Source organism: Opisthocomus hoazin, chromosome 7 (assembly GCF_030867145.1).
Source record: "Opisthocomus hoazin isolate bOpiHoa1 chromosome 7, bOpiHoa1.hap1, whole genome shotgun sequence".
NCBI lineage: Eukaryota > Metazoa > Chordata > Aves > Opisthocomiformes > Opisthocomidae > Opisthocomus > Opisthocomus hoazin.
This window is the reverse complement of record NC_134420.1, coordinates 60,716,960-60,741,415: the sequence shown is the minus strand read 5'-3', so window position 1 is coordinate 60,741,415 and position 24,456 is coordinate 60,716,960. Positions and strand designations below refer to the sequence as shown.

At 40.5% G+C, this 24,456-nt stretch overlaps 1 protein-coding gene across 2 annotated transcripts in view; it reads right to left on the bottom strand.

Moving 5' to 3' along the window:
• Positions 1 to 24,456, bottom strand: part of EML1 (EMAP like 1) — a 92,160-nt gene that overhangs the window by 55,452 nt on the left and 12,252 nt on the right. For both annotated transcript variants that reach the window (XM_075426506.1, XM_075426507.1), the window contains exons 2-3: positions 6,959 to 7,141; positions 1,383 to 1,515 (exon numbers count right to left, since the gene is read on the bottom strand). In XM_075426506.1, coding sequence (XP_075282621.1) covers positions 1,383 to 1,515; positions 6,959 to 7,141 — 316 coding nt within the window. The remainder of the gene's footprint in view (positions 1 to 1,382; positions 1,516 to 6,958; positions 7,142 to 24,456) is intronic.

Sequence of the window (24,456 nt, the reverse complement as noted above, 5' to 3'; positions counted from 1 at the left end):
TTGCGCTCTCTCGTGTATTTTGTAATTACTACTTGAAACTGGATGAGCAAGAATGAAATGACAAGAATTATTAAGAAAAAAAATTGTCCAGAATATAATTTCATTAAAAATTCAGCATATCCAAAATAGTACTCCTTTTTAAACATTAATAAATTTTCTTTTAAAAAAGACAGGCTCTTTCACCCATTTTCAAAATTCCGATAACATAATTCTGACAATGGAACAGCCTATACAGTATTTGCCTTCCTCCTCTTATCTTAAGGGCTGATTTAGGCAAACCTGCCAAACCCTGCAGCTGCAGTGAGCTCCGGTTCACAGGAGCTCACAGGAGTTCATTTGTGTGACACAAACAAATATGGTAATTTCCAATTTTAATTGTGCATGCTATAGCTTCTCTCTGCTCTACAATAACAAAGCCTGAAGTTTCTTGGAAAATCCGTCCCCTTTAACATAGTAACAAAGAGAGGCATATCCTTGGCCACTATCTCCCCTTTAAGGAAAAAATCTCTTTACAAAAGAGACCTCAGATCTTAGCAGGTTAATGCTCTCCTCTCCACCACTTGCGCTCCTCAGAGCTGACAGCATCATCACTACAAAAAGCTGAGGACAACACAAAACAAATGTAAAAAAAACCCCAAACCACACTATTATCTTTTACAGGCAAACCATAGAGCAGATTAGGACCACAATAACTGTCACATGGAACTTGAACTTGCTGCACCCAATCCATTGCTTTCCTCACAGCCTAGATGTACAAAACATGTAGCCCACTTAAAAACAACTATACACACCCAAAGCAAATTGAGATAGAGCAGCAATTTTTAAATGAAATTCAATACATGCTAATGGTAAGATATCTAAAGATGGATGTTTTAATTTGCATAAATATGTGCTAGGCATAGAATTTTCCTCCTCCCTGAGATGCTTCTAACACTGCACATGCAGTTTCTATGATAATTTTTAGTGGGAAAAAACCGAAGGTAATATACTGATTTGTACTGATAGCACAGTTTCTCTACATACTATAAATTTTCTGCTAGCTACTGGAAGAATTCTTGCACTACTTTCCATGTCACGTTGTGCAACAGCACAGTAGAAATGCTTTATTCTCTATATGTGAGGCTGCTGTAGTAAGAAAATAACACAAACCAGTAAACCAAGCATTGCCCATTCTTTCAATATTCATGGTAATAACCTTAATTCTAATTAGAACAAAAAAACTTAAAGCCACTTAGAACAAAACCCATCTCTCTTTTTCTTTCCAAACAAAATATTTAGACCGTTGCTTTGCATGTAAGGAAAACTACGTTTCTAGAAGCTTAAAAGAGGAGATATACCATGTTTCCAATTTCACAATTGTAAGGTTTCCGATAGATGAATACCTTTTTGCTGCTGGCGATACAGTTTCCTTTCTGGTTCCTGATGGGGAAGGTAAAGAGCCACTTGGTTTCTTTGGTAACACAGTGCCATTATTAACCGCAGTCCTTAGAGGCAGGGTTTGCACCAGTGGTCTTGCTGTAAAACAAGAGGAAGCCAAAATCATTGTTTTCATCTGCTTTTCTTTTTTTTTTGTCCCCAGCAAACAACATTAGAATATTTAAAAGAATCCATGTAGTATGCCATTTTTGTTTCACTATTGCCAAATGCACCATAGACGAGGGTTTTAACAAGGAGGAATTTTATTCCTGTTATTTTTATTAATAATAATCATACCAAGAAAATCATCTGCATGTGGCTTAAGCACACAATCCAATAACGTCTCTCATCTGTAAAATTCTGTCCTAGCTCAAGGAGCTTACCGGTAAGTGCAAAGGTAGTTGTTGCCACTGAAAACAATCCTGCTGTCTTAGAAGAGCATCAGTCTCTTGCCCACCTGGATAGTGTACAGAGGAGTGCTGGAAATGAAGGCAGGTTACCTGCTCTTCACCCCTCAACGTTCTTGCAGGTCTTCCACAAGAAAATGATCTGTTAAGAAATCCCTATTCCTCCCAGAAGGTCTTCTTTCAAAGACTGTGGGCTTATGTTTGACAAAGGAATTTTATTCTTTAGTCAGAAAAAGGGATTGAAAGCAGCGGAATATTATGCACTGACATTATCTACCTACTTTCTTCTGATCAAACGTTGGCTCAAAAAAGCATATACATGTCATACTTGTAATTAATATTAGAACAACAGAAAAGACCCATTCAAGTACGTTAGAAATTAGTTGCAAAAACAAACAGTGTTTAAAATGGCAAGCAGTGAGTATAAACGTGAAAGCAACAGCAGACCACAGCCTGAAAACGGAGACACAAACATGACTAGTGCTCTCTCTGTTGCAGGGATGAAAGCTTGAGTCGCTTGAAATTTGACAGAACTTTGTATCGCAGGCCGGCTTTTACAGATGCCAAAAGTCTCTGGGTTCAGAGAAACAACACCCGAGAGAAGGCAGCAGTCACAAGTCACTTAAGGAACACAAGATAAAACTTCACTGAACTTGGCAAGGATGGCAGAGAGAATGCCTATGAAATCTTAAAAAAAAAACTGCTGAGGCTAAATAATCTCAAAAGTTAAACTGAAACATTAACAAACACATACAGTCCCAGGTTATATTATACCATCTTACTGTAGCACTGACGGCAAGCGTTTATGGACTTGTTCACCTGAAGTTTTCACATATTGAACAAAAGATGACAGATGTGAAAGCCTGCGCCTTGACAAGATTAGGTCAGTAAATGCAGCCTACTAGGGAATGCAATTATCAAGACAAACTTTGTCTTGAAATTTTGTTAGAATAAACACTTACTTGTTATGTATTCATCATTTATTTGTTCAGAGGAGAGAAATTTAGAAAACAACCCATAAGGAAATATTGGAGGAATGAGGCTTATTCAGCTTAAAAGACTGAAGGATGGCACAAAAACAAGTCAATAAAGAAAAAAAAAGAAAAATAATGAAGAAAATTTTCTCCATGCTCACTGAGGATCTGCAAGCCTATAACCATGGAAGATCGATACGGTGAGACACTACCACTCTCACCACGGATAGGAAGAGGAAGGGTGCTCTGATTTTCCAGGAAGCTTTAAGGAAAGGCCAAACAAGATCCAGATGAATTCATGGTGCCTTCCAGCCCTGGCTTCCATGATCTACTTTAACAGACTACTCTTTTGAGGTTTGTTTTTTTTTTTTTCTTATTAAGGGATTCAGATATCACAATCGTATTTACTTCTACAGTATTCATTCTTCCAAATTATATTCTTCCTATGGTTTTGTGCTGGATGCTCTGCTGCTTGTTTCCTGACTAACTGCTGCAATGCCGTTATTCATCTGTATGTATAAAACTGATTCTGTTGCATACTACAGAATCACAGACAGCTACAGTTGAGCAGTTGTGGAAGACTTGTTTCCTGACAAGATTTCTGTACCTCACAAAACTTCAATGAGGCTTTGAGCTCACAAATTAGAACAACAATTAAAGTTAAATAAATTATTAAAATATTTCCCTTCTTTACACTTATATATAAAAAAGTCAATTTAAAAGTAGCTGGAGTGAACTAGCTGGAGTCTGTTTACTCTCCCAGTCTTATGAAATTGAAACTAGCAGCAGCCAGGAATAAATCCTGCAACTTTTAACAGAGGTTTTGCTTCAGCTCTGGCTTGCTTCCACCAGCCCAGCACTGCGGGCTCTGAAACTAGAGATTTAAAGGTCTAGCCCTGTGGCCAGCTAGTGTAGAAAGCAACACCATGAAACTCTTCCATGGCACAAAGAAAAACTATACATTATTCAATCAATCCACTAGTCACTCTGAAGCTATTTAGTTTTATTTACAACAGCTAGTTCGCACCAGTGGTAACTGACATAACAATCAAACAACCCCAAATGCACCATTGCTGTTAGAAGTCAGTAACTCCAACACGTTGGTATTATTGCTTTGTCAGTAACGTTTATTCTGGAAGTTCTGTTGCTTCAAGGTCTTACCTGTACTGACATGTTTATCAACCTCAGCAGCAGCTTTTTTAATCATGCTCTGATCTAAGGATTAATAGGGCTGTTAAGTTTACAAACAAACCAATAATTGCGAAAGGAAAGAACAACAAACACAAGTAAAACAAAGGTAGGAAGCCATACTGAACTCCGCCAAGTAGTTGAATTAAATAAGGAAGGGGGGAAAAAAACCCAAAGGAAAACCCAGAACACCATTAGTGGAGGAGCTCCACAAATGGACAGGATAAGCAGTTCACTTTCCATGATGTACACTGCTCTTCAGTCGCATAGCTCAAGTCTAGAGCAAGAACACACACAGAGACTGAAAACAAGCTCAAGCTTTTTTCCATTATAGGTTTGAAAGCCTGAAACTTGAAATCTTTAAATCAATTTTAAATCTGAGGTACTCACAAAAATGTAGTATTCTGTCCCATGAACCTTCTTGTTCCAGACTTTAAACAGTATGCTGGGGATCCTGTTTTTCCAGAGGCACAAACCTCCCCCTGACACACACACTTTTAACCCTGACCTGCTTCATCTATCAGGCAAATGAAAGAAGCAGCACACAATATGCTTCAAACCCAAGTTTGCACGGACGAGATTCTTGTGTCACTTTGTGAGATCAAATTCTGCTTTTTGCAATTCCAACTGTGGAATTAGTCATTAAATGATAAACGGAAAGAAAACGGATCAAGGTCACACAGCACAAGTGGTCAAACACGTCCACGTCTAAGCAAACCCCTCTCCTAACAGTCTCCATCAGAAGCCTCTGTAATACTATTCCAAGTTAAAACACTGAAATTCAGCTTAATCTTATGCTAAGTAATTGCATGCAGTTCGTTATAAAGTAGTTGTGCCTACTATAGGAAAAATACAATACATTTCACATGGTGATCTATTTGACGAAACAGCCAGAAGAAACCAATGATTGGGATGCTTCAGATTCTGTTGCTGCTGCAGAGTGTGTTTAATAAGGCTTACCATACACTAATGATACAACTGATACATAGTAAAATTAAAGTCCTTTACATAAATTGTTACAGTAGCAATTTTTTCCAGAAGTGAGGTGGATTTAGTTGGCAATTATCAGGACTCATTTCAGTAATTTGTAATGGAAAAGCAACTGTCATTTGTAGCCGTCCACTTGCATTATCACAGTAAAACTTCTTACGCTGTCATTTCACACACATACCAAAAAGTATCCATCCCATACACACATTTTTTAAAAAAAACCAAAAACAAACAAACAAACAAAAACAAACCAAAAAACCCCCCAAAATCCTCAGAAAACCCCAAACTAGCCACAAAAGGCAGAGGGATAGGCTTACAGCAGCTTTTCTTCAATGTACATTGAACAAAGGCTTTAAAGATCTGCCATGACCAAGAAAGCATCTCCTGATTTAGAGTTCAACTCTGCTCACAGTATCCATGAAAATCTAGTCTGTATTTTGCTACATAAAGCTAGCAGGCAAGAAGAACTGATTTGTTTACAACTCAGTAATAATTATTAGACTTTATTTCCTCCACGCATCAGATAATATCTATTTTACAGGCAACATAAAGCCTCTTAATCCCTTGTACAACCAGATTTGGTGGAACATTTTATCGAAGCGCAGGCTATCTTTAGTAACATTTAAGTTATCTGATATTCTATTTATTTTTTTTTTGCAATCAAACAGACAAGACAAAATGAGGAGAATACAACAGAAAGGGAAGAGAACAAGAAAACAAGATCACAGACATTTACTGCATATTCTGTCTGACAACTAGCATGATACATGATCAACTAATCTGGCTCTGTAACTCTGTCCCTTTCTCCTTTCCGCATCTCCAGACACAAAATATTAAAACAAACGTGACATCTCTGTTCAGCAAATTAAGTAGTTCCTTACCTATTCTGTTACATCAATGCCTAACAGTAAATATCTGTTGCAAATTCACAAATATACAACCAAAATGAAAGGAAGTCTAATTTCTGAGAAAATTATGAATTCATAATTGCATATCACACTTCCAATGTCAATTAATTTTTTAATTTATATTAATACATGTCAGGACCTCAAAAGAAGCAATTTCTTGATTCAGACAACAGAGAGCCTGTGAAGTCAGCCATACCTACTTTCCACATCTAGATTGCCACCACTCTTACTCCTAAGACTACCCAAAAATACCTCGTGCATTCCTACTAAGCGGCACATCGGCGGTCTCCCAGGCTTTTGCAGCCTCACAGACTGCAGTAAATCACACCGGTTGGGTTCTAATCAACCTTTACTGCTGCGAAGTGCTTGATGTCCAACTCCAGCTTTTCGGATTTGTGTACAAACAAATCCCTTCTTGCAGAGCAGGAGCCAAGAGCAAGCAATGGGCGCAGCCCAGCACAGTGCCGAGCCTGCCACACCTGTCACTTCCCTGCCTCTGGATCTGCTATGCTTGAACAGGGCCAGGCACCAACCAGAGCTCGGCCTCTCCTTCGTAGCTGAGCAGCTGCTGTTGCAACCATCTCCTTGGCCATGTCACCTCTGTGCTAGCTCACAGCTCTGTCTTTGGCCATGGCTGCACCATCCAAAGACACTTAGGACGTTTTAAATTAAATTAAAATTACACCTTATTTAAATTTAATTAATTTTTTGGATTAAAAAATCCCAAACCTACTAGAGTTTCACCCACAGAATGCGATGCATTCCCTAAAGAGTTTATAAACTAATCTTGATCAAAAGTCAGGAAGTGGTAGCCATGGTTAAATGTAGATAGTGGATGAAGTACTAAGAATATGCAAAGGCTTCGCTGGTTCATGGGAACTGTACAAGGTTCACAGATTTAACCACTTGGATTTTTATGTGCTCTTTTTAACAGGTTAAATTTCAAACGTATTGTATTTTGAGTTTGATTTGTTGATTTTGAGTATTTCAAAGATCTAAAGAATAACCTGTTTTAATACATATAAAACACTCATTGAATTGCACAACCTATTTTACATATATCTGAAATGCAAACCTTTGGTAGGTCCTTTCTTGTTCTGCATAGCCTGCTGTTCCTCCGTAATATTCAAGCGTCGAACCACATCAGCAAGGGCAGATTTGAGCAGCTGGATGTCATCTTCCTGCATCTGGACACGTTGCTCCAGAGAGGCAATGCGATCTGTTACCTCCATACTGCTTGCAGCAGAGGCACTGTCATCTGTGTAAAAGAGTCGAAAAAGATGCATTATCAACAACGTATAACCATCAAGGAATCACAGGATCACAGAATGGCAGGGGTTGGCAGGGAGCTCTGGGGATCATCTAGTCCAACTCCCCTGTCGAAGCAGGGTCACCTACAGCAGGCTGCACACGACCTCGTCCAGGCTGGTTTTGAATATCTCCAGAGAAGAAGAATCCACAACCTCTATGGACAGCCTGTTCCAAACTAACAAAGTTCTTCCTCATGTTCAGACGGAACTTCCTATGCTTCAGTTTGTGCCCGTTGCCCCTTGTCCTGTCGCTGGGCACCACTGAAAAGAGCTTGGCCCCATCCTCCTGACACCCACCCTTCAGATATTTGTAGGCATTTATAAGGTCCCCTCGCAGCCTTCTCTTCTTCAGGCTGAACAAGACCAGTTCCCTCAGCCTCTCCTCACAGGAGAGATGCTCCAGTCCCCTCACCATCCTTGTACCCCTCCGCTGGACTCTCTCCAGCAGCTCCTCATCTTTCTTGAAGTGGGGAGCCCAGAACTGGACGCAGTACTCCAGATGGGGCCTCACTAGGGCAGAGTAGAGGGGAAGGAGAACCTACCTCGACCTGCTGGCCACACTCTTCTTAATGCACCCCAGGATCCCATTGTCCTTCTTGGCATCCAGGGCACACTGCTGGCTCATGGTTAACCTGTCATCCACTAACACACCCAGGTCCCTCTCCGCAGAGCTGCTCTCCAGCAGGTCAGCCCCAGCCTGTACTGGTGCATGGGGTTGTTCTTCCCCAGGTGCAGGACCCTGCACTTGCCCCTGTTGAACTTCATCAGGTTGACACCTTATATAACTGGGGGCAGGTAAAACCACCGTTTTGCTCTGACCTGATGATGTCTTGAGGAAGAAAGCTATTAAGTGACTAAAAGGAAGTGACAGAAATAAAAAAATAAATGAGTACCTAAGTAAAATGTGATAATAAGGTTGGCTTCAGGGCTACTTAGTGCTAACTGGGCCCCATTATCAACTCTCTACATGTCTGAACTGGAGTGATCACCCATCACCTTTCACTGTTCTGCTCAACACTACTTTCTGGCACTGGCAGGTGTTCAGGTAGACAGCTATACATTCTGATGTGCTCCACACCCTTCCAGATTTTTCCTTCTCACATACATGACAGAATGTATACATTAGATATATATATAAGCAACAGATAGGCTTACACTTTTTCAAGTTATTGTGCACAGACTGAAGAATAGATATTAACTCCATCTGCTAACTCCTAATTTATACCAGCAGCTTTACGAGAACACTCCTTCTGACTGAAATAGAAACATTAAATAAATACAGAATTACTCAGTAATTATACTCTTAGCCTGCAAGTTCTTGAAAGGGTCATTACTCTGCATACAACTCACACATTATTCGGAAACAACCCACAGAATCTTAAAGCCTGCAACTCCCCGATGCAGGCTACACATGCTTTCCACCCAAAACTAGTAATATTTTTCCTAAATGAGTACTTTCTTTCCACTCCAATTCCTATCAAATAGAAACATTGCAATTTCTTAGAATATTAAGTGAGGAAAAAGAAGAAGAAAGGAAGACAAAAGCAATGCCAAAGATGTCAAAGTCAGTATCTATTAGGAAAAAAAAAAAACTGTGCAGTTTTTAAAGAGAATTGCAAGGTTTTATTTAACGAGCTGAATTTGAAACCTACAGAAAGTTGGCTATTAACTTACTGGATCATTTTAAGTAACATTAGTCAAGTGATGATTGGATTACAGTTTTCATCTGAAGACTTAATAAATTACAGTTTAGCAAAAATTGATATTTATGCAACTATCTACAATCGTAATTTACTTCTCCCTCATTCCTAATGTGAGCCCACAGCACATATTTCTTCTGTCAAAGCTCTTCTCTCTTTGTGAAGAAGCTGGTATTTGTTTTCATTTCTTGTGTACCTAATTATCTTCCATTCCAAACCAGAGTTTTACACTTCTTTTGCACAAGGGCACAAAATGAAAGTTAAATAAACGGCTTGTGCACAGTAATAACTAGTGTTGAATTTTCAAAGAGGAAAACAATAGCTTCTGAGCACATTTAAAAACATGTCCAAAAATGTTAATATATACAAACTTTTAAACAGAAAGATCTGGGGAAAAATTGCATGTAAAACTAAAAAACCCTCTATTCATCTCTAAACCACTCCAATAGAAATTGTTTTCGAAATCTGTTCGTAAACTGCGTTTTGCTTCTTTACCCCTCCCTCCCCCAACAGCTATCCGCGGTTACCAAAAGCTGAATTAGAAACAGCTCAGAAATAAAGACTATCATCATATTAACAGTCCATAAATAGCTACAGGTTAATATAGTTTAAATTGCTTGTTAATTCTAAGATTTTCGGAGCACATTTCAAATATCAGCGTTAGAATATTTTTAGGCTGAACACAGTGGTAACGTAAGTACCCTGTTCTGACAAACTAAACCAGAACTCTAGTTCCTGAAAAATGCTGAAAAACTTTCCTGACGACAAAGCTTTCCAAATCTGGGCCTCAGCAGACCCCTGCCCAGCCCAGGACTCTGTCCTGCAGCTGCTGCAGGTAATTAATCCCCCAGCTCGGATGAGCAGCCGTGCTGGCAGCAGCATGAGCTGCCTGCAGAACTTAACCTTTCCTTGTACAAACAAAAGGCCCACGCTGCTCTAACGACTTTACGCTTTAACTCAGCTGGAAATAACCTAGATTAGCATACTGGACAATGGGCAACCACATCAAAAGCTTGATTTAACCAATACAAGCCAAATTCAACCTTCAGCCATTCTGCCAAACTCTATACGGCACAGCACAGTTTTCTTCTGAATGCAGTCAACAAAAAATAGCCAATTCCCAAATTCTGGGCAGAGAAGGAAACCCAGGGAGAAATCAGTTGGTGATAAAATGATCTAGCCCTTGTTACAAAAGAAAACATCCTCATTAAAGTATCAATTTCACCAATTTTTAAGTGTGTAGATACAGTCCTTCTGCTTGAACATAAATCTTCAAGTAGTAAATCAGTGGCACTGGTTTATTTACAGTCCCACAAAAAACCCACGCCCACTAATAACTATTAAGATGTACATCTCTCTTTCTTCTTCCCCCTTCTCCCAGCTGTCCCTGTGACTCTGCCCCTCACACCCTTGCTGACCAACACGCAGCAGCAAACCCTTCCTCTGGACACCGCGCGTCTGTGCCTTCCGCCATCAGCGTTCTTCCTGCTCCTCATGAACGTAACCCTCGTCCTTGCCGCAGTCTACAACCTGCTCTTTTATGGTGGTTACCACACTGGATGCAACCCCCTTCCAAGGATGCAGAAAAGAACAAAGTTTGTAACAATTTTCAGTAAGATTGCAACTGAAGACAAGAGTCCTGCCAGACTTCACTTTGCCTCCCCTTTGCATGCATAGGCCAGTAAGCTAGAAAAGAGACACAGAATATAATAAAGCTATGTTTTCTGACGAATGCAAAATTCATTTATAAAGTAAGCATAACCTGTTTGTTACGCAAGGAGAGGATGGAATGTTCTTGCCGTTGAGATCTTTGCATCGAGTACATTGAGCAATAACATTGCAACTTAAACACAACCAAGTAAGCACAGTGGTATCGTACCAGAAAACAAAAAAATAATTAATGATATAAACTAACCAAACAACAACAAAGTCACAACAGATGTCACCTACTCTGCCAACAAGAGCAAAAGTTATATTGTTAGCCCAACTTGTGATCTGCCTCTGCGGGAGACAGCTCACCCTCACAGCACAGAACATTTGCGAGGAAAGTTTTAGCACACACTTGTAATGCAATTTAGACTCTGAGTAGAGCCATCTTACTATTACTGTTCCCAAGGCAATATTAAATTTGAAGTGACCACACATTTTGTAGCACCTAGTTCCATGGCCTTCCCCTGGATAAGGCGCGTCCTCAAGGAACCTGCGCAGAGGGGGCTGGGGGGGACACGGGGGGTTCGGCGGAAGGCGGCTGCGGGGTGCCCAGAGGCCAGCGACCACCGCACCTCGGGGTGTTCCAGCCCAGGGCTGCAGCGTCTCTTGCAGCATCCACGTCCACGCGTGCACTCACGCCGCAGCGGGGTGACAAGCATGCTTTGGTTGTGTGGTTACTGTAACCGAGAGACAGGAGCTTTATAGTAACGATGTAAAGATCCTCAAAACACCTCAGGTGAATCCAAGGAAATAAAAACATGCTTTTAAAAGAAATCCACATAAATAGAAATTTGCAGCAATAATACACAACTGTTACTGCACGTCTTTACAATATATTAAGAATATCATTACTTCACTACATGTTACTTTTTGTGATTCAATGACTCTTTAACAGTGTCAATATACTTAGATTTGGTGACCTCTTTGCAATCTACCTGCACAAAACCCACAGATGCTAACTATCACCTGCACAAAACCCACAGATGCTCACTATCTTGAAAAGCATATGAAGGAGACTACAAGTCCAAACAATTCGCCTGGAAGCATTGGATCGGTAGCATCGATAGCATGTCAGAACTAACAATTGCCTCCTTTTTCATCAATGGGAAGGAAAAGGACTTTGAAACCAAAATTTATGTAACCTGTTTTCAGAAATCTGAAGTGAATCACATTCTTCAAGTGTTCATTTCTTTTCATGGATTATAACCCAAGTCTAAATCATTGTCTCAAACATGCAAAGCTACATCTCATGAGATAAATGCCACCTACAATGTCTAAAATTAGATAAAATGAGGAGGTATCAATTCTGATGCCTGATTTTCATCGTAATACATATTTGTGGTAAAGCTTGGAAAGAAGAGTCATTTGTCATTTATGCTTTGCTGACATTCCACAGGTTTCAAAGAGAAGGCAGCAAAAAGAGGGAATGTTCTTCATGCCTCTCTAAATTTTCCAACCAGCTAATCCATGATCTCATAGATTGGAAAGATTTCTTGTGGCAAACTAAAAGACAATACTGAGTCAGATGATTAATCTGCTTCCAGAGCATCTTCCAGTTTTTCAGCAATTTATTACTTTAACTTTGCCAAATGTGAAGAAACATCTGAAGCAGAGCCAACAACAGGACGTGTACGCTGTTTACAGGACTGATTTCAATCTTTTTTCACTGTATGTAGGCTAAAGCAAGATGACATACTTGAACTATTAGTTAGGAGGAAGGATATTAAAATGCATACTATTTTCTATAGCTTTCACCTGGTGGAAAACCTAAATCTGAACTGTAAATTAATGGTGTAGAAATCAAAGGGCCTTGTCAGAATTAATAGCTTTTTTTTTTTTCTTGGGGAGGAAGACCACACACAGCCCTCCCCCCTCCAAAAAGGAAACTATATGTGTTTATTTTTGCATTGTCTAATGCCTGTAAATTTTCAAATTAAGTAAGTTGTATAAGTATTACTCATTTGTTTTCCACACACTACTAAAATACAAATTTTAAAAGCTAAAATTAAAATAGACTTGGCATTTTCCCCCCGGAAGAACTACTTCATTAAATATATTCTGCCTTTGCCATATGTAGACATTAATTTTGAGGTTGTCTTGCCTAGCTCAGACTATGGCAGTGGAAACATTAGGTACTGATTCTGGAAAGACTGGGAAACAGATTTGAACTTATTCAATCTACACTCTTTGGACCACCAAGTAACAGGACAAAATTGTACATGAAGTACTTCCAAAACTTTCAGGATATATTCTGTGTGTTATATGTCTGGAAAGTACCTAGCACTATGGGGGTGTGGTTGTTAGACACTATTACAATACTCATTAAAAGTGGCACCTTACAGTCCTGGCCAGAGCTGTCCCTGAATTGAGACACTCTGCAGGACATCAGGAAAGAAAATCTAAACCTTCTAGGGATGGCAAATCCAGCAGCGGTCTGCTGCAAAAATTAAGGATAACCCATACGATGGAAAACATGGCAAAGGATGGCAGGGAAACGGCAGCATCACCTGCACACAGAAATGCCCTTCTTCTAGTATAAAGACGTAGACTGTGCCAACAAGCCAGAATTGAGCTCAACTGGTAGGAATACTTTCCATCACTGAGAGAGATCAGTAAGTATATAATTCTCTGCACTTCTCCTGGAATTGATTGGTACTAGTATTTACGCTCCTTGGCAATCACTACAAACTTCAGCACCGCTACCAGAGCCTTAGGAAACCCGCACACGGACAGAAAGGAACTCTCCACCGCCAGCACGCAGCCAGCCCTACGGCAGGACACAGCACCTGCTGACAGGGCCCACGACACCAAGGGAGAGAAACTTAAGAACAGCATTTAGTAACAAATAAGTAAACAAAAATACAATCCCGCAGCTGAATTTAGATAGGAAGAACTATAGATGGGATTTGACCCAGCATATTAGCAAGCAGGTAAGAACACTGATTATGCTACACTTCCAGAAACGTTTTTCCACCCATAAACGCCAACATTTTTCAGACTCCACTAACTCTGCAAAACTGTCAGATGTGGCACATGTCACTCGGTACACATTTGGCAGCCTCCCCTTCACCTGCCCACATCATCGCTGAGATCTCATGCAAGTAATTGAGTTACTTCAACTATTTTCTTCAGGCTCCCTGGGAGTCACACTGCCACTAACTTTCAAACGACCTCCCCGCTTCACCTCTCTCAATGCCATCTGTTCAGCTTGAACCTCTCACAGCCCAGAAAAACAGTGCGCTGTGGCAAGCATCTCCTGCATCTTCCAAATCCTGTCCTCCCTTTTTGGTTCATTTCATGCATCTTTGAGTCCAGGGCACAGAAGTCAACCAGCCAACCTATTTGATAGATACAGTCTGTCTGAACCGACAGCAACAGAGAGAAGAAGGAGAATTAGGAAGAGCAACAACCACCCAAGTTTAAAATGAAAACGTCTCACACAATGAACAGGAGCAATTCGCTGTGGCCCCTGAACAGGGGAATGCAGCCATGACACCCTTTACCAGGCTTAGATGCCAGATCTCGAAAGTACCAAGCATTCTCCTTGTAGCAATTTCTGTGGCGTAACATCAGCAGTCGTTTGCAGACCAAAAGACTTTCTGTGCAAGAGGACAACGGGAAAATGAAACAGCAGGTTTAGCTTCCTTTGACAACACCAGGCCATGCTCCTTTGTTTGAGATTAGCGTCAACAGTAATTCACAGACTAAATATCTTTCCTCCATCCACTTTTCTATTGCAAAACATTGCACCGCACCTGGAACACAGCAGCGGCTTTCCAGGCTTGTCTCCTGGGGACAATGACAACACATGGGCAACAGCTTATCACGAAGTCTGGTACATACCGGACTGGTCTGCTAGACCCTGATTTGACCAGATTAGAGCTTTCCACTGTGAGAAGCAAGTGGATTTAAAGCCCAAAATAATGTTATCCTATTCAATCTTGTTATTTTGTGTGGTTAGGGGAAAACCTGACAGAAATCTTTAACAACATTTAAAACTGTAAAAGTGAGTTGCTTCACATGAAACTTTGGAATGCAAAACTGGTGCCAGCTGAACACTAAAGGAATCACCTTTATTACATCAAATCCTCTAATTGCATCTTGTTATAATAGTATATATAATAGGATAAAAGCGCAGGCACCATACATGCTTTTTTAGCTGGAAAGCTTTTATTGTGAGGAACAAGAAATCACATCTAATCTTTAAACCTGATAGCTATAGGAACAATACCACACATATCTATAAGCTTATATATGTACATGTGCATACAGTCTCTGAACAGGTAGGACAACTTCTCGGCTCAAGCCCTACTCTCCTGCATGTACTTAAGATAAGAGTGATTAGCATTACAAGGAGATGCCCTAGCTGGGTAGAATCACGTACATCTCGCAGTAAGTAATCTGAACAGACCAGATTAGTCTTTCCATGTCCTCACAAGGTATGTACGTGTAGGAGGAAACGGGAAGAAGACATCTCTATCCCACACATCTGCCTAATGTGCCATACTCGGGACTGCACTGGGAACCTACGAGACAGATGATCCAAAAGAGACCACAGTCACAGGAATGTAAAGTATCATCTTGTGAGAACAGACCACTGCTAAAACATTCTAATAAAAAAATTGTAATTAAAATATTTGTTCATCTACTATATATGGACTACAGATGGTTATTTTTGTGAACAGTATTATTTTCCCTTCACTAATATAACTAGCTATTGTAGTCCAGTATTTATAAAATCCTCTTACTGTATTTCCCAACATTCGCTGAGGAATAATTTGTCCTTTTACAGTTTTACCACTAGAAACCTTAAGACAAAGAATACAACTTCCTAAAATTAGAAGCAGAATTTGAAAGGATAAATCCATAATAGTAGTCATCACTCAGAGCCTCACAGCTGGGTGCACAGTATTCATTAACAAAATGGGAGAGAAGAAAACGATCTTAACAGAAAAATCTCAGAAAGTTCCTTGTGGCTAATTATTCAGCAATTACTGTAGCAAAATTATAAGCATGTGCCCTTGACCTGCCTGTAGCTGTCAAACTATAACCCTCAGCTTACTGGTTTTTCCCCCAGCAGATAGTAGAAGAGCTTGGAAATCAACCAGTTAAAAACGATCTTCCCGAATAATGCTTAAGTGGAAGATGGAATAAATTTTTCACACATCAATAAATTAGAGGAATTTTCCCCAGAAGAGGGCTATCAATGTAAATGCTTTACAGTTCAGAACAGACACAGAAATCAATAGGAAACGTTTTAACAAATTATCATTCCTCCACATTACGCTGGGATCAGTCCACACCATTAAAAAAACCCCAACATTGTGAACAAAAGTCAGGAGAATAAAGACGACCTTCTGTAGCATAACATTACTGCAAGGACAGCAGTTTGAAAAAGTGACACCATGGGACCTACCTAGAGTTAAGAAGCTGAAGATACAGCCGAACACGAACTAGCAAAGAAAGGAACCGGCAGGGTAATTAATCGAGGCACCTCAGGGCATAAGAGCTGGGCAGTGTTTCACCACCTTACCTTCTCAGCGACATGCTGAGGATCTGCCTGTAACACACCCCTGAGGGCAAGGGAAGCAAAGCAGATTGTGGAACATGGGAGAACATTTACGATGAGTCTCATCTCCGTGTCACAGCTACCATCCTACAAAAGCCAGCAATGGACAAACTCAAATTCATCACACAAGGTACGCTAACAAGTCTTCAGCTTTTGTTTAGCACCGTTGGACAAAAGGAACCAATTTAGGTGCAAGATTTGCTTTTGCTAAACGTGTTTTATACCATGCGCAAATAAACACCACACATCGGTTCACACAAAACCTTTTCTTATGTTTTCACTGCCTCTAAAGAAAAAAAAATTGACGTCTCCACTGGATTCTTCAGCTCTGCCATATGCAAGTAAAGCAGAAAGATGCACTTTCACTTGCAGTCAGGACAGATTTAAAAGGCAAGAAAAACTGATTTAAAGCATCTTTTAAAAGTTACCGGTGTTAGCCTCTGCTTATGCATTACAAAGAAATCTTATTTTGTTTGTTGTGTACTTCAATAAAGTTATCTGCGTAGAGAAAAGCTGATTCACACTAGCAGGAAACCACTGAGACACATCAGCCACCAGCTGATCTGCAATTAAATGCAGCCTTTACGTTACATTAGAGGTAGCACTATATAAACACTTAAGAAACTACTTCAGTTAGCACACATTTCTTCACTTTCCTAATGTACATATTAGATATTAGAATGGCAACTGATACTAATCCAATTTACTTGGATCATCAACTTTTTACCTACAATTTCTCATAATCTGCATTTTAATAAAAATTATAATCATAGATGCATAAGGTTTTAAAAAACAAATTGAAAACACTATTAAATTCCTGAATAAGCAAATAAAACACTTCTTCCATGTAAGAAGGTCAAGATTTATGAAAACTGAGACCACATCAATAGCAAGAAACCCATAGTTATAAACTTGAAATAATTTGTGTTTTGCATTATTTCGTAAGTCTATCCTTTGAGAATAAAGAATGGGAAAATCTCAGCCTCTAATCAATAGCATTTATTTGTAAGAGATAAAACCCTCTAAACATTCTGCATTTACATTTCTTAAGGGCTTATCAGCTCTAAAAATTGTTTTCTGTAGACTCAAACTAAGCGACATAATATGAAAAGAACAAAACATTCCTTCTGCACCTGCAGAAAGTGTTATTGATGTCAAAAACAGATTTATCACTTTTGCAAACTCTAGTTACTTGTTCTCAGCTAATGGCTTCACTTCCAGCAGTGGTCTGACTTTTCTTCAGAGCTCTACCTCATGAATATTTCAGGTTCTGAAGTCAATGCAGTACAACATTAGATTTCATTACAGGTTGTCAAAAAGACAAATCACAATCTAAATATTTAAAGGAAATAATTATCTCAAATTTAGAAAACTATTTTAAGTCTTCTTTTAAGACCTGTCTTGTTCAGTACTGTCTTCCACAGTAATGTACTATTTTTTTCATTATTGCCAGTTAATCTAACGCTCGTGAGAAGTACTTGAATTAAGTAGTGACAGCTTGGATGGGAGAGGGATAAAAGCACAAAGGATGCCCACAACAGACTGGATTTTTTTCCCATATTGTCGATCGTCATCTTCAATTAGGGTTAAGTCTTCCTTTCATTTAATTCTGACAGATAAAATATAATAATATAACTCATAGTAATACATTGTTTTTATTCTAAAATCTTCAGATCACACATTCCCCCTTTCCAGCAAAATATCTTTACTGACTTTAATGCAGGAAGAGCAAACTGCCCTTGCCAGGGTCTCAAATACAGCCAGAGACATTCCATTTGATAGTGTTAGATGGAAGAGGACTGCTTTAGGGCTTTGCAGGATACACAGAAGAAAGAAAATCCCTTTATTGCCTATCCTTAAAAAAAATAAATACTTAAATAAAATGATTACAGGTTTGTTTCAGGAAACAGAGAAACATACATAATCTGAAAAACCATTTGGTTTAAAATGCAGCTCTTCTAACAGAAGACAATTTGCATTCTTTTTATTTTTAACTGGATTCCCTAGCATGAGGTCATATTCTTATTTTTACCACAGTGGGGTGCAGAGCATTGTCACAAGTTTCACCCAGCTGCGCTGCCATTCCCAGCACATTGCACCAGTGTGGTCCTGCTGCCCTGCGAGAGCGAAGGAGTTGCACTCCAAGGTTTGCCCCATCCTCCACAGCACTTGGCAATGCTACAATGACACGAACACAGCCTGTTTTAGAAGAAATTCAGGTTTTCATGGAGGAGGGGGAGGAAGGAGGAGACAGAGATAATCTATTTTATAGCTTTCATGTTTGTCAAAAAAGTTTACAGATATGCTTTGATCAACTAATGCAGCATTGTATCTCCCCAAGGCTACACAGAGAGTCCTCAGTCAGAGGGAGAGAGCCAGCAGATGTCTGATCCGCTCTTGGCTGGGAGCAAGCCCCAGGCCAAGGTCCAAGCAGAGCTTGGCTCCCGACCGTTCCTCTCCCTCAAGGACTTTGAGACTGATTTCCTTCTGGCGGCAGTCAGTTCTTCTCCTGTAGGAGTTTCACCTGAGAGATTAGATGGGTGAAGGCTGTGCAGAGCAAACCCTTTTCTAAAAGCCATCTCCTAATGGCACCGAGCTGAAGCCCCAGCGCCAACAAACCCTGCAGAAAGCCTGGCCGATACAGCTCTTGTTGCTCCATGATTACTGAGCATCTGAGCTTCAACCTTCACAATTAGGTGGACCCTACCAGCAAAGACAAACCTTTACGGCTAATATGGCCATACAGCTTTAGGACAAAAGCTCTCTTCTGCTTTATTAGCTTGGGATATGGGTGGACCTCACATAAGTCAGACCTCTGTATCCAATTGTGCAGATGCAAGGTAAGGCAAGTATAGCCACTTGAACAAAATTCATGTAATATTTTCAGGGTTCTCACTGGTGAAACTGGAATATTTTTTTTTTTACTTATTTATCTTTCCCTCTTCGATTTTTTTTTTTTGGTAGGCTACGACTTCAGAAGTCAAATTCAAAACATGCCAGGACACCATTTAACACTACAATCTTTATTTACGATTCGAACAGGTACATTTTTAAAAGCAGTCCTGAACACAGATTAGCGGTCTCCAAGTATGTCAAGATTATTTCAGTGATACGATTTGCCCGAAACAGCACCCGGGTGTAGTAAACCTCCTCAGCACAGCACAGAGCAGTGATTTCCACGGGCTGTAAGCCAAGCAACATACTGAAGTTGGAAATCACTAGATTTATGAGAGGTGGGGAAAAGGCTGAAAGTGATTGAAAAACATTTCTCCCTACTACACCAAATAAGTAGTCCAGGAAACAGTATTTGCTCGCAGCGCGTCAATTTTGTAAGCCAGATAAGGCAAGCAGGAGATGCCTTTATGAAAATACCCTTCAGGTTAGCAGAAGACAGACATGAGTAAAGCCTAGTATAGAAAAGCTTCAGCATGAAAATACTTAGTTACATAAAAGACAAAAACATAATAAACAATCTTATGGTAAGATACACAGATAAGAAGGTCATATTCCCAAAATTTAATACAGCCTTTTAGGAAAACCCCCAGACATCAGGCGCTCTCCACAGCAGTGAAGTCTCGCCCATAGGGCTACAGCTTCCCTGGGCCAGTGACCCAGCTCCTCATGCTCAGTGGTCTTTTTTGTGCCAAACAGTTTTCAAATGCTGATTCTTCACCAAAACCAAGCATTTCATATTTGCAAAGTCAAAAGTTGAAGAGAAATGAGACTCAATCTGGTTCCCACTTCCCTATCGATTATAAAAGAAAAATGCCTAGAAAAACATCATTAACTTTATATATATTTTTTACTGTATTGCAAGTACTTAAATGCCTTTCTAGCCCCCCTTGCTGGAAAAAGAGAGGCTTTTGAACTGGCTATCAAATTTACCAGCTTTATATTCACTGGATTTCAAATTTACATTAAACAGATCTACTGGGTTTATTGGACTCAGGGAAAGTCTCTCTTGTGAAATGAACGAGGCAGAATTCCAACAAAAATTATAGGGGTTGATGAAGTAATTAAAAAATCTTGTACCACATGAATAAAACAGTTGCGTTTTAGGCTTCATTATGCAGCCTTAGTTCTAACATTTTCTAACTTCCCAGAGCTTAAAAAGGAAAGCTTAGTAATTTTCCTAATTTTTCCAGAGGTGTTGGAACTTTCTATCTGCTTGCTACTCCATCCAGAGAAACAACCAACAGCAAGGAGAGTGTATTAGCATCTGTGGATCTGTACCAGAAGATACAAAAATATTTTGTTTCATAGACAACTGCCTACAGCAAAGAGAAGACCCAAGAAATCTGCACTTCCTTATGGACTCTGCAAGGGACTATGCTCTCATGGTGCAGGTTCTGGAGGCTTCTGCTCTTCACCCTGCTCAGCATCTGGTGAGACACTGAAACAGATTTCCCAGAGAAGCTCTGGATGCCTCATCATTAGAAGTGTTCAAGGTCAGCCTGGACAGGGCTTCAAGGAACCTGATCTAGTGAAAGATGTCCCCCGCATCCATCACAGGTAAAATCTACCCAGCCCTACCCCCATGGCCCTCAGTCAGGGTCTCCTTAGCTGTTCTGCGGGGCTAAAGACCACACAGTCAGGTGGGACAAGGGCTGGAGGACATTGAGTTGTGCTGCTGAGACCTGCACACGAAGCCTGATTGATTAACACCAGTGTTATGAGAGACTACAGCAAGCACAGCAGAAACATCATCTGCTATTTTGGCAGCTCACATCTGGTTTCTGAAAGACTCACAGCCTGGTAACGTGACAGAGCAGTGGTGTGGTGGGAAAAGGGTCCTCCCGACAGCACTGAGTCCTCCAGAATTCAGCCTGATGTCTCTCTAAGAAATCAAAATGGTTCTGTGATTCTGTGATTCTGTAAATATTTGCAGAGAAAACAGTATCTAAAAAGAGGCGCCATGGACCAGGCCCTCACAACTGCCTCCCAACTGCCCATGGGCAAGTCCCTGCAATGCAGGCAGCTGTTGCTGTTACAAACTTTATGGAAGAACTTGCCCCGTCTCTCAAGTCAGCACACACAGGGACGCAGCCACCTCTGCGAGCTGAGTTTGGGGTCGTGGTCTGGGGCGAATGCCTCCCACCAGCATGGAATTGGGTTCCCAATAGGCACAGCACCCAGAACATCCACAAACCCCAAAGCACACAGCCACAAACACGGCAGAAGGAGAGGGGACAGCTGCCACTTCCCGAACCCAATTCTGCTGCCACCACTATCTTTGACTGGCTGATAATACCCTGCCAAATTAAGTTGGACGTCCCAAAATCCCACAGGAATAATAAATGCCATGTATTTTCTTCTGTCTTGTGCATATCTCCCCATAATCCATTTTCTTGTGGACTACTGATCAAATTCATACGCTAGAGCTGCATCAAGGCCCTGCTTCATCTTCCCTCCCTCTGTCCATCCCTCCTCCTCCTTGATACAAACTACAGAAACCATCTTCTCTTTCACATGTTTTTTCTTGCACCCTCAACAGATTGCAAAGTGCAGGAAAGGTAATTCTCAGAATATATAGTGCAAGAAAAAGATTATTATTCCAGAAAGTTAACTTGAAAGTGAATAAATAAGACACCGGGTGTAACTGGAAGCTAATGCACACAGTTCTAAGATTATATGCATAATATGCTGTATTAAAAACTTCTTACCCAGACAAAGGCGTTATTCAGAACTAGAAACAAGAGTGCCATCAGGTTGCTCCAGCTTCTCTTTGGTTATTTCAGACACAACTCGTTCTCGCTCTAAAACCTTTGCTTCACCCATCTGCTCACAGGGCTTCATCTTCAGCGCAACAATGTTGCTTACAGAAAAACGCATACGAACTTGCACATCATTCATACCTAATACTTTGCCAGCCCACGCCTTTTTATTATCTAATTATCATGTGGAAGCCTGTCAAATGTGTCAAAAGCTTTTTTTTTTTTTAAAGATGCTACTTTTATCAAAAAACAGAAAAAAAGGATGAAGAATCCTGAAAGACGCAGTCACTTTAACAACGCTTATTTGTTTCCCCAAGGTTTGTGCCTACAAAAGGCCGAAGGACCCCCTGAACTTTGCTGCACCAGCCACCTTGGCAGCAGCCTTGAAGGACTGAGCTTATTTCACTGCCTTGCGTTTCCACTCCCACAGCCGTGGAAGTGGGAATTCAGCTCATACAGATCACAGCACACGATAAGCGAGGTTTAGCACGCAGCTCTTAACCACAGCTCGCTAAACAACAGGTAACTGGGACTCGTAACAGCCACAACATGTCAATTCTTCCCGGTCATAACTAGAAAAAAGAGGGAAGATTTCACAACCATGCAAGTTGCTGACTTGTCAAGGGAGTCACAGAATTGCTGTTTCCAGCACAGAATGATTTTAAATTTTTATACAGGTCTAACATTTAATTTTAGTACAACAAATGGTTATATACAAAGAGGAACTGAATAAATATCTATGCAGCAGAACAAAAGGTACTATAATAAACTGCAAATAAAAACAGATCATTTACTCTACTGTTTAAGATAAATGAAGTTTCTACTAAAAAATATACATTTACAGTAATGGTAAAGCTTCCACAGTGCACAGAAGTCACAACAATAAAGACAGTTATTTTTCCTGGGCTTACAAAACGAGGTTTCGCTCTGTTAAACATCAGGGATCAGTAAGGACCGATTGAACAACTTTGATCCAGAACCCCAACAAGCTGCCTTGCTCAAGCCAGAACCAAATGGCTCAAATGAATTAAATAAGCGAAGGTCTGAGCTCCGCAGAGCGCCGCGGGGCACGCTCCCCTCATTGCACAGGGTTTGTGCCCTCAATGGGAGGCCAAAACGCCCCCCACACCGCTCAGGTCCCTGCGGCCTGGCCAACTGAGCAACGGGTGCAGAACACTATCTGTTTTAAAATCACTTTATATGTTTTAGTCAATACTAAATCTAGCAATCTTGGTTGATACTAACCTGTGTAGTGCAGAAAATGCTCCATGCCACAGCTGGGAACACACAAACAGAAAGACCTTCACCCTGCCATGGTCAAGACGCTTGAAATAGCTTTTTTTTCTCCCTGATTTATTTGTCCTACTTCTAGTCCATTCCCTCAAGACACTTCTTTTCAAGGGAGCGAGGCTGGAAAAAGTTAGGAATAGGAGGAGAAGGTGGCCTATATGTATTTGAAGTGCTGAGAGAGCATCTGAAGAGCCCTCCTAAGAAAGGTGAAGGTAGAGAGGTTTTTCCCATGCTTGTTGTTTGGGATACGGACTGCCATGGGCTTCGCAAATGTTTGCTTGCCGAGCTGAGTGTGGGACTGGCAGACGCTATGTAGAACCAGAATTACAAAGATCCAAAAGCTTGTGTTGTTTTCCAAACATCTTTCCTTGCCTCTTTTGGTATTTGTCAGTGGTCCACGGGACACCATCTAACAAAACTGGGCTGTAAACAATGATTCTCACCCTTGAATCTCACGTTCTGCTTCTTAAATGGATTAATGAGTTGCTAACACTAGATATTAAAACCCTGACAAAAAAAGACGTGGTTTTCCCCACCATTGATTTTAGCGATTGTTCCAAATTAAGACCAAACTGCAAAAGATATACAGTCTTTGCAATTCTCTAATTTTAGGGTCTTTACTAAAAATCAGCCATTTCACTTATTCTTGTGTTAAAATATCTACATGCTGGAAAGAAAGAAAATGTCAAAAGCACAAACTTTATTATCCTTCTCTCTGCCCCCAGAGAGGTTTCAGCCAGGCAGCAGCTACTTCAAAGTCTCACATCACACAGGCCTAGAGACTCGAACTAAGAGAAGCAACTGCCAAAGTCAGGAGGCAGTAAAAGGCTTAGACTTAGAGGGCTCCCCGAGGCTAAACATTTTTTTAAATTAAAAAACTCAAAAACAAAAACTAGTAAGGAGGAAAATCCCTGAAGCTACACCCTCCTGGAACAATACACACACCAATCTCTCACAACCTTCTGAGTCACAGCTACCAGGGTTAATAACCCAGCATAGGCCAAACGGTTTCTGGGCTTTGCAAAGCCCTACACAGCCTTGCAGGAATCACTGGAGCTGCTTTAGCCTTACTTCAACTTTTGGAAGCGAAGAAGAGTAAACAAACAGAACACACAACTGCTCTCTCTAGTGCAAGACTCTTAATCCAGGCCTTCCTACACGGGACCACTGAAGATGACTGCTAGCTCCTGCAAGAGTATTTTTGTTCAAATTCCTCAACACACAGAGGTCTTGTGGATCTTCCTCTTCCCCTTGCAACGAGTCTGCTGCAATCAAGAGAA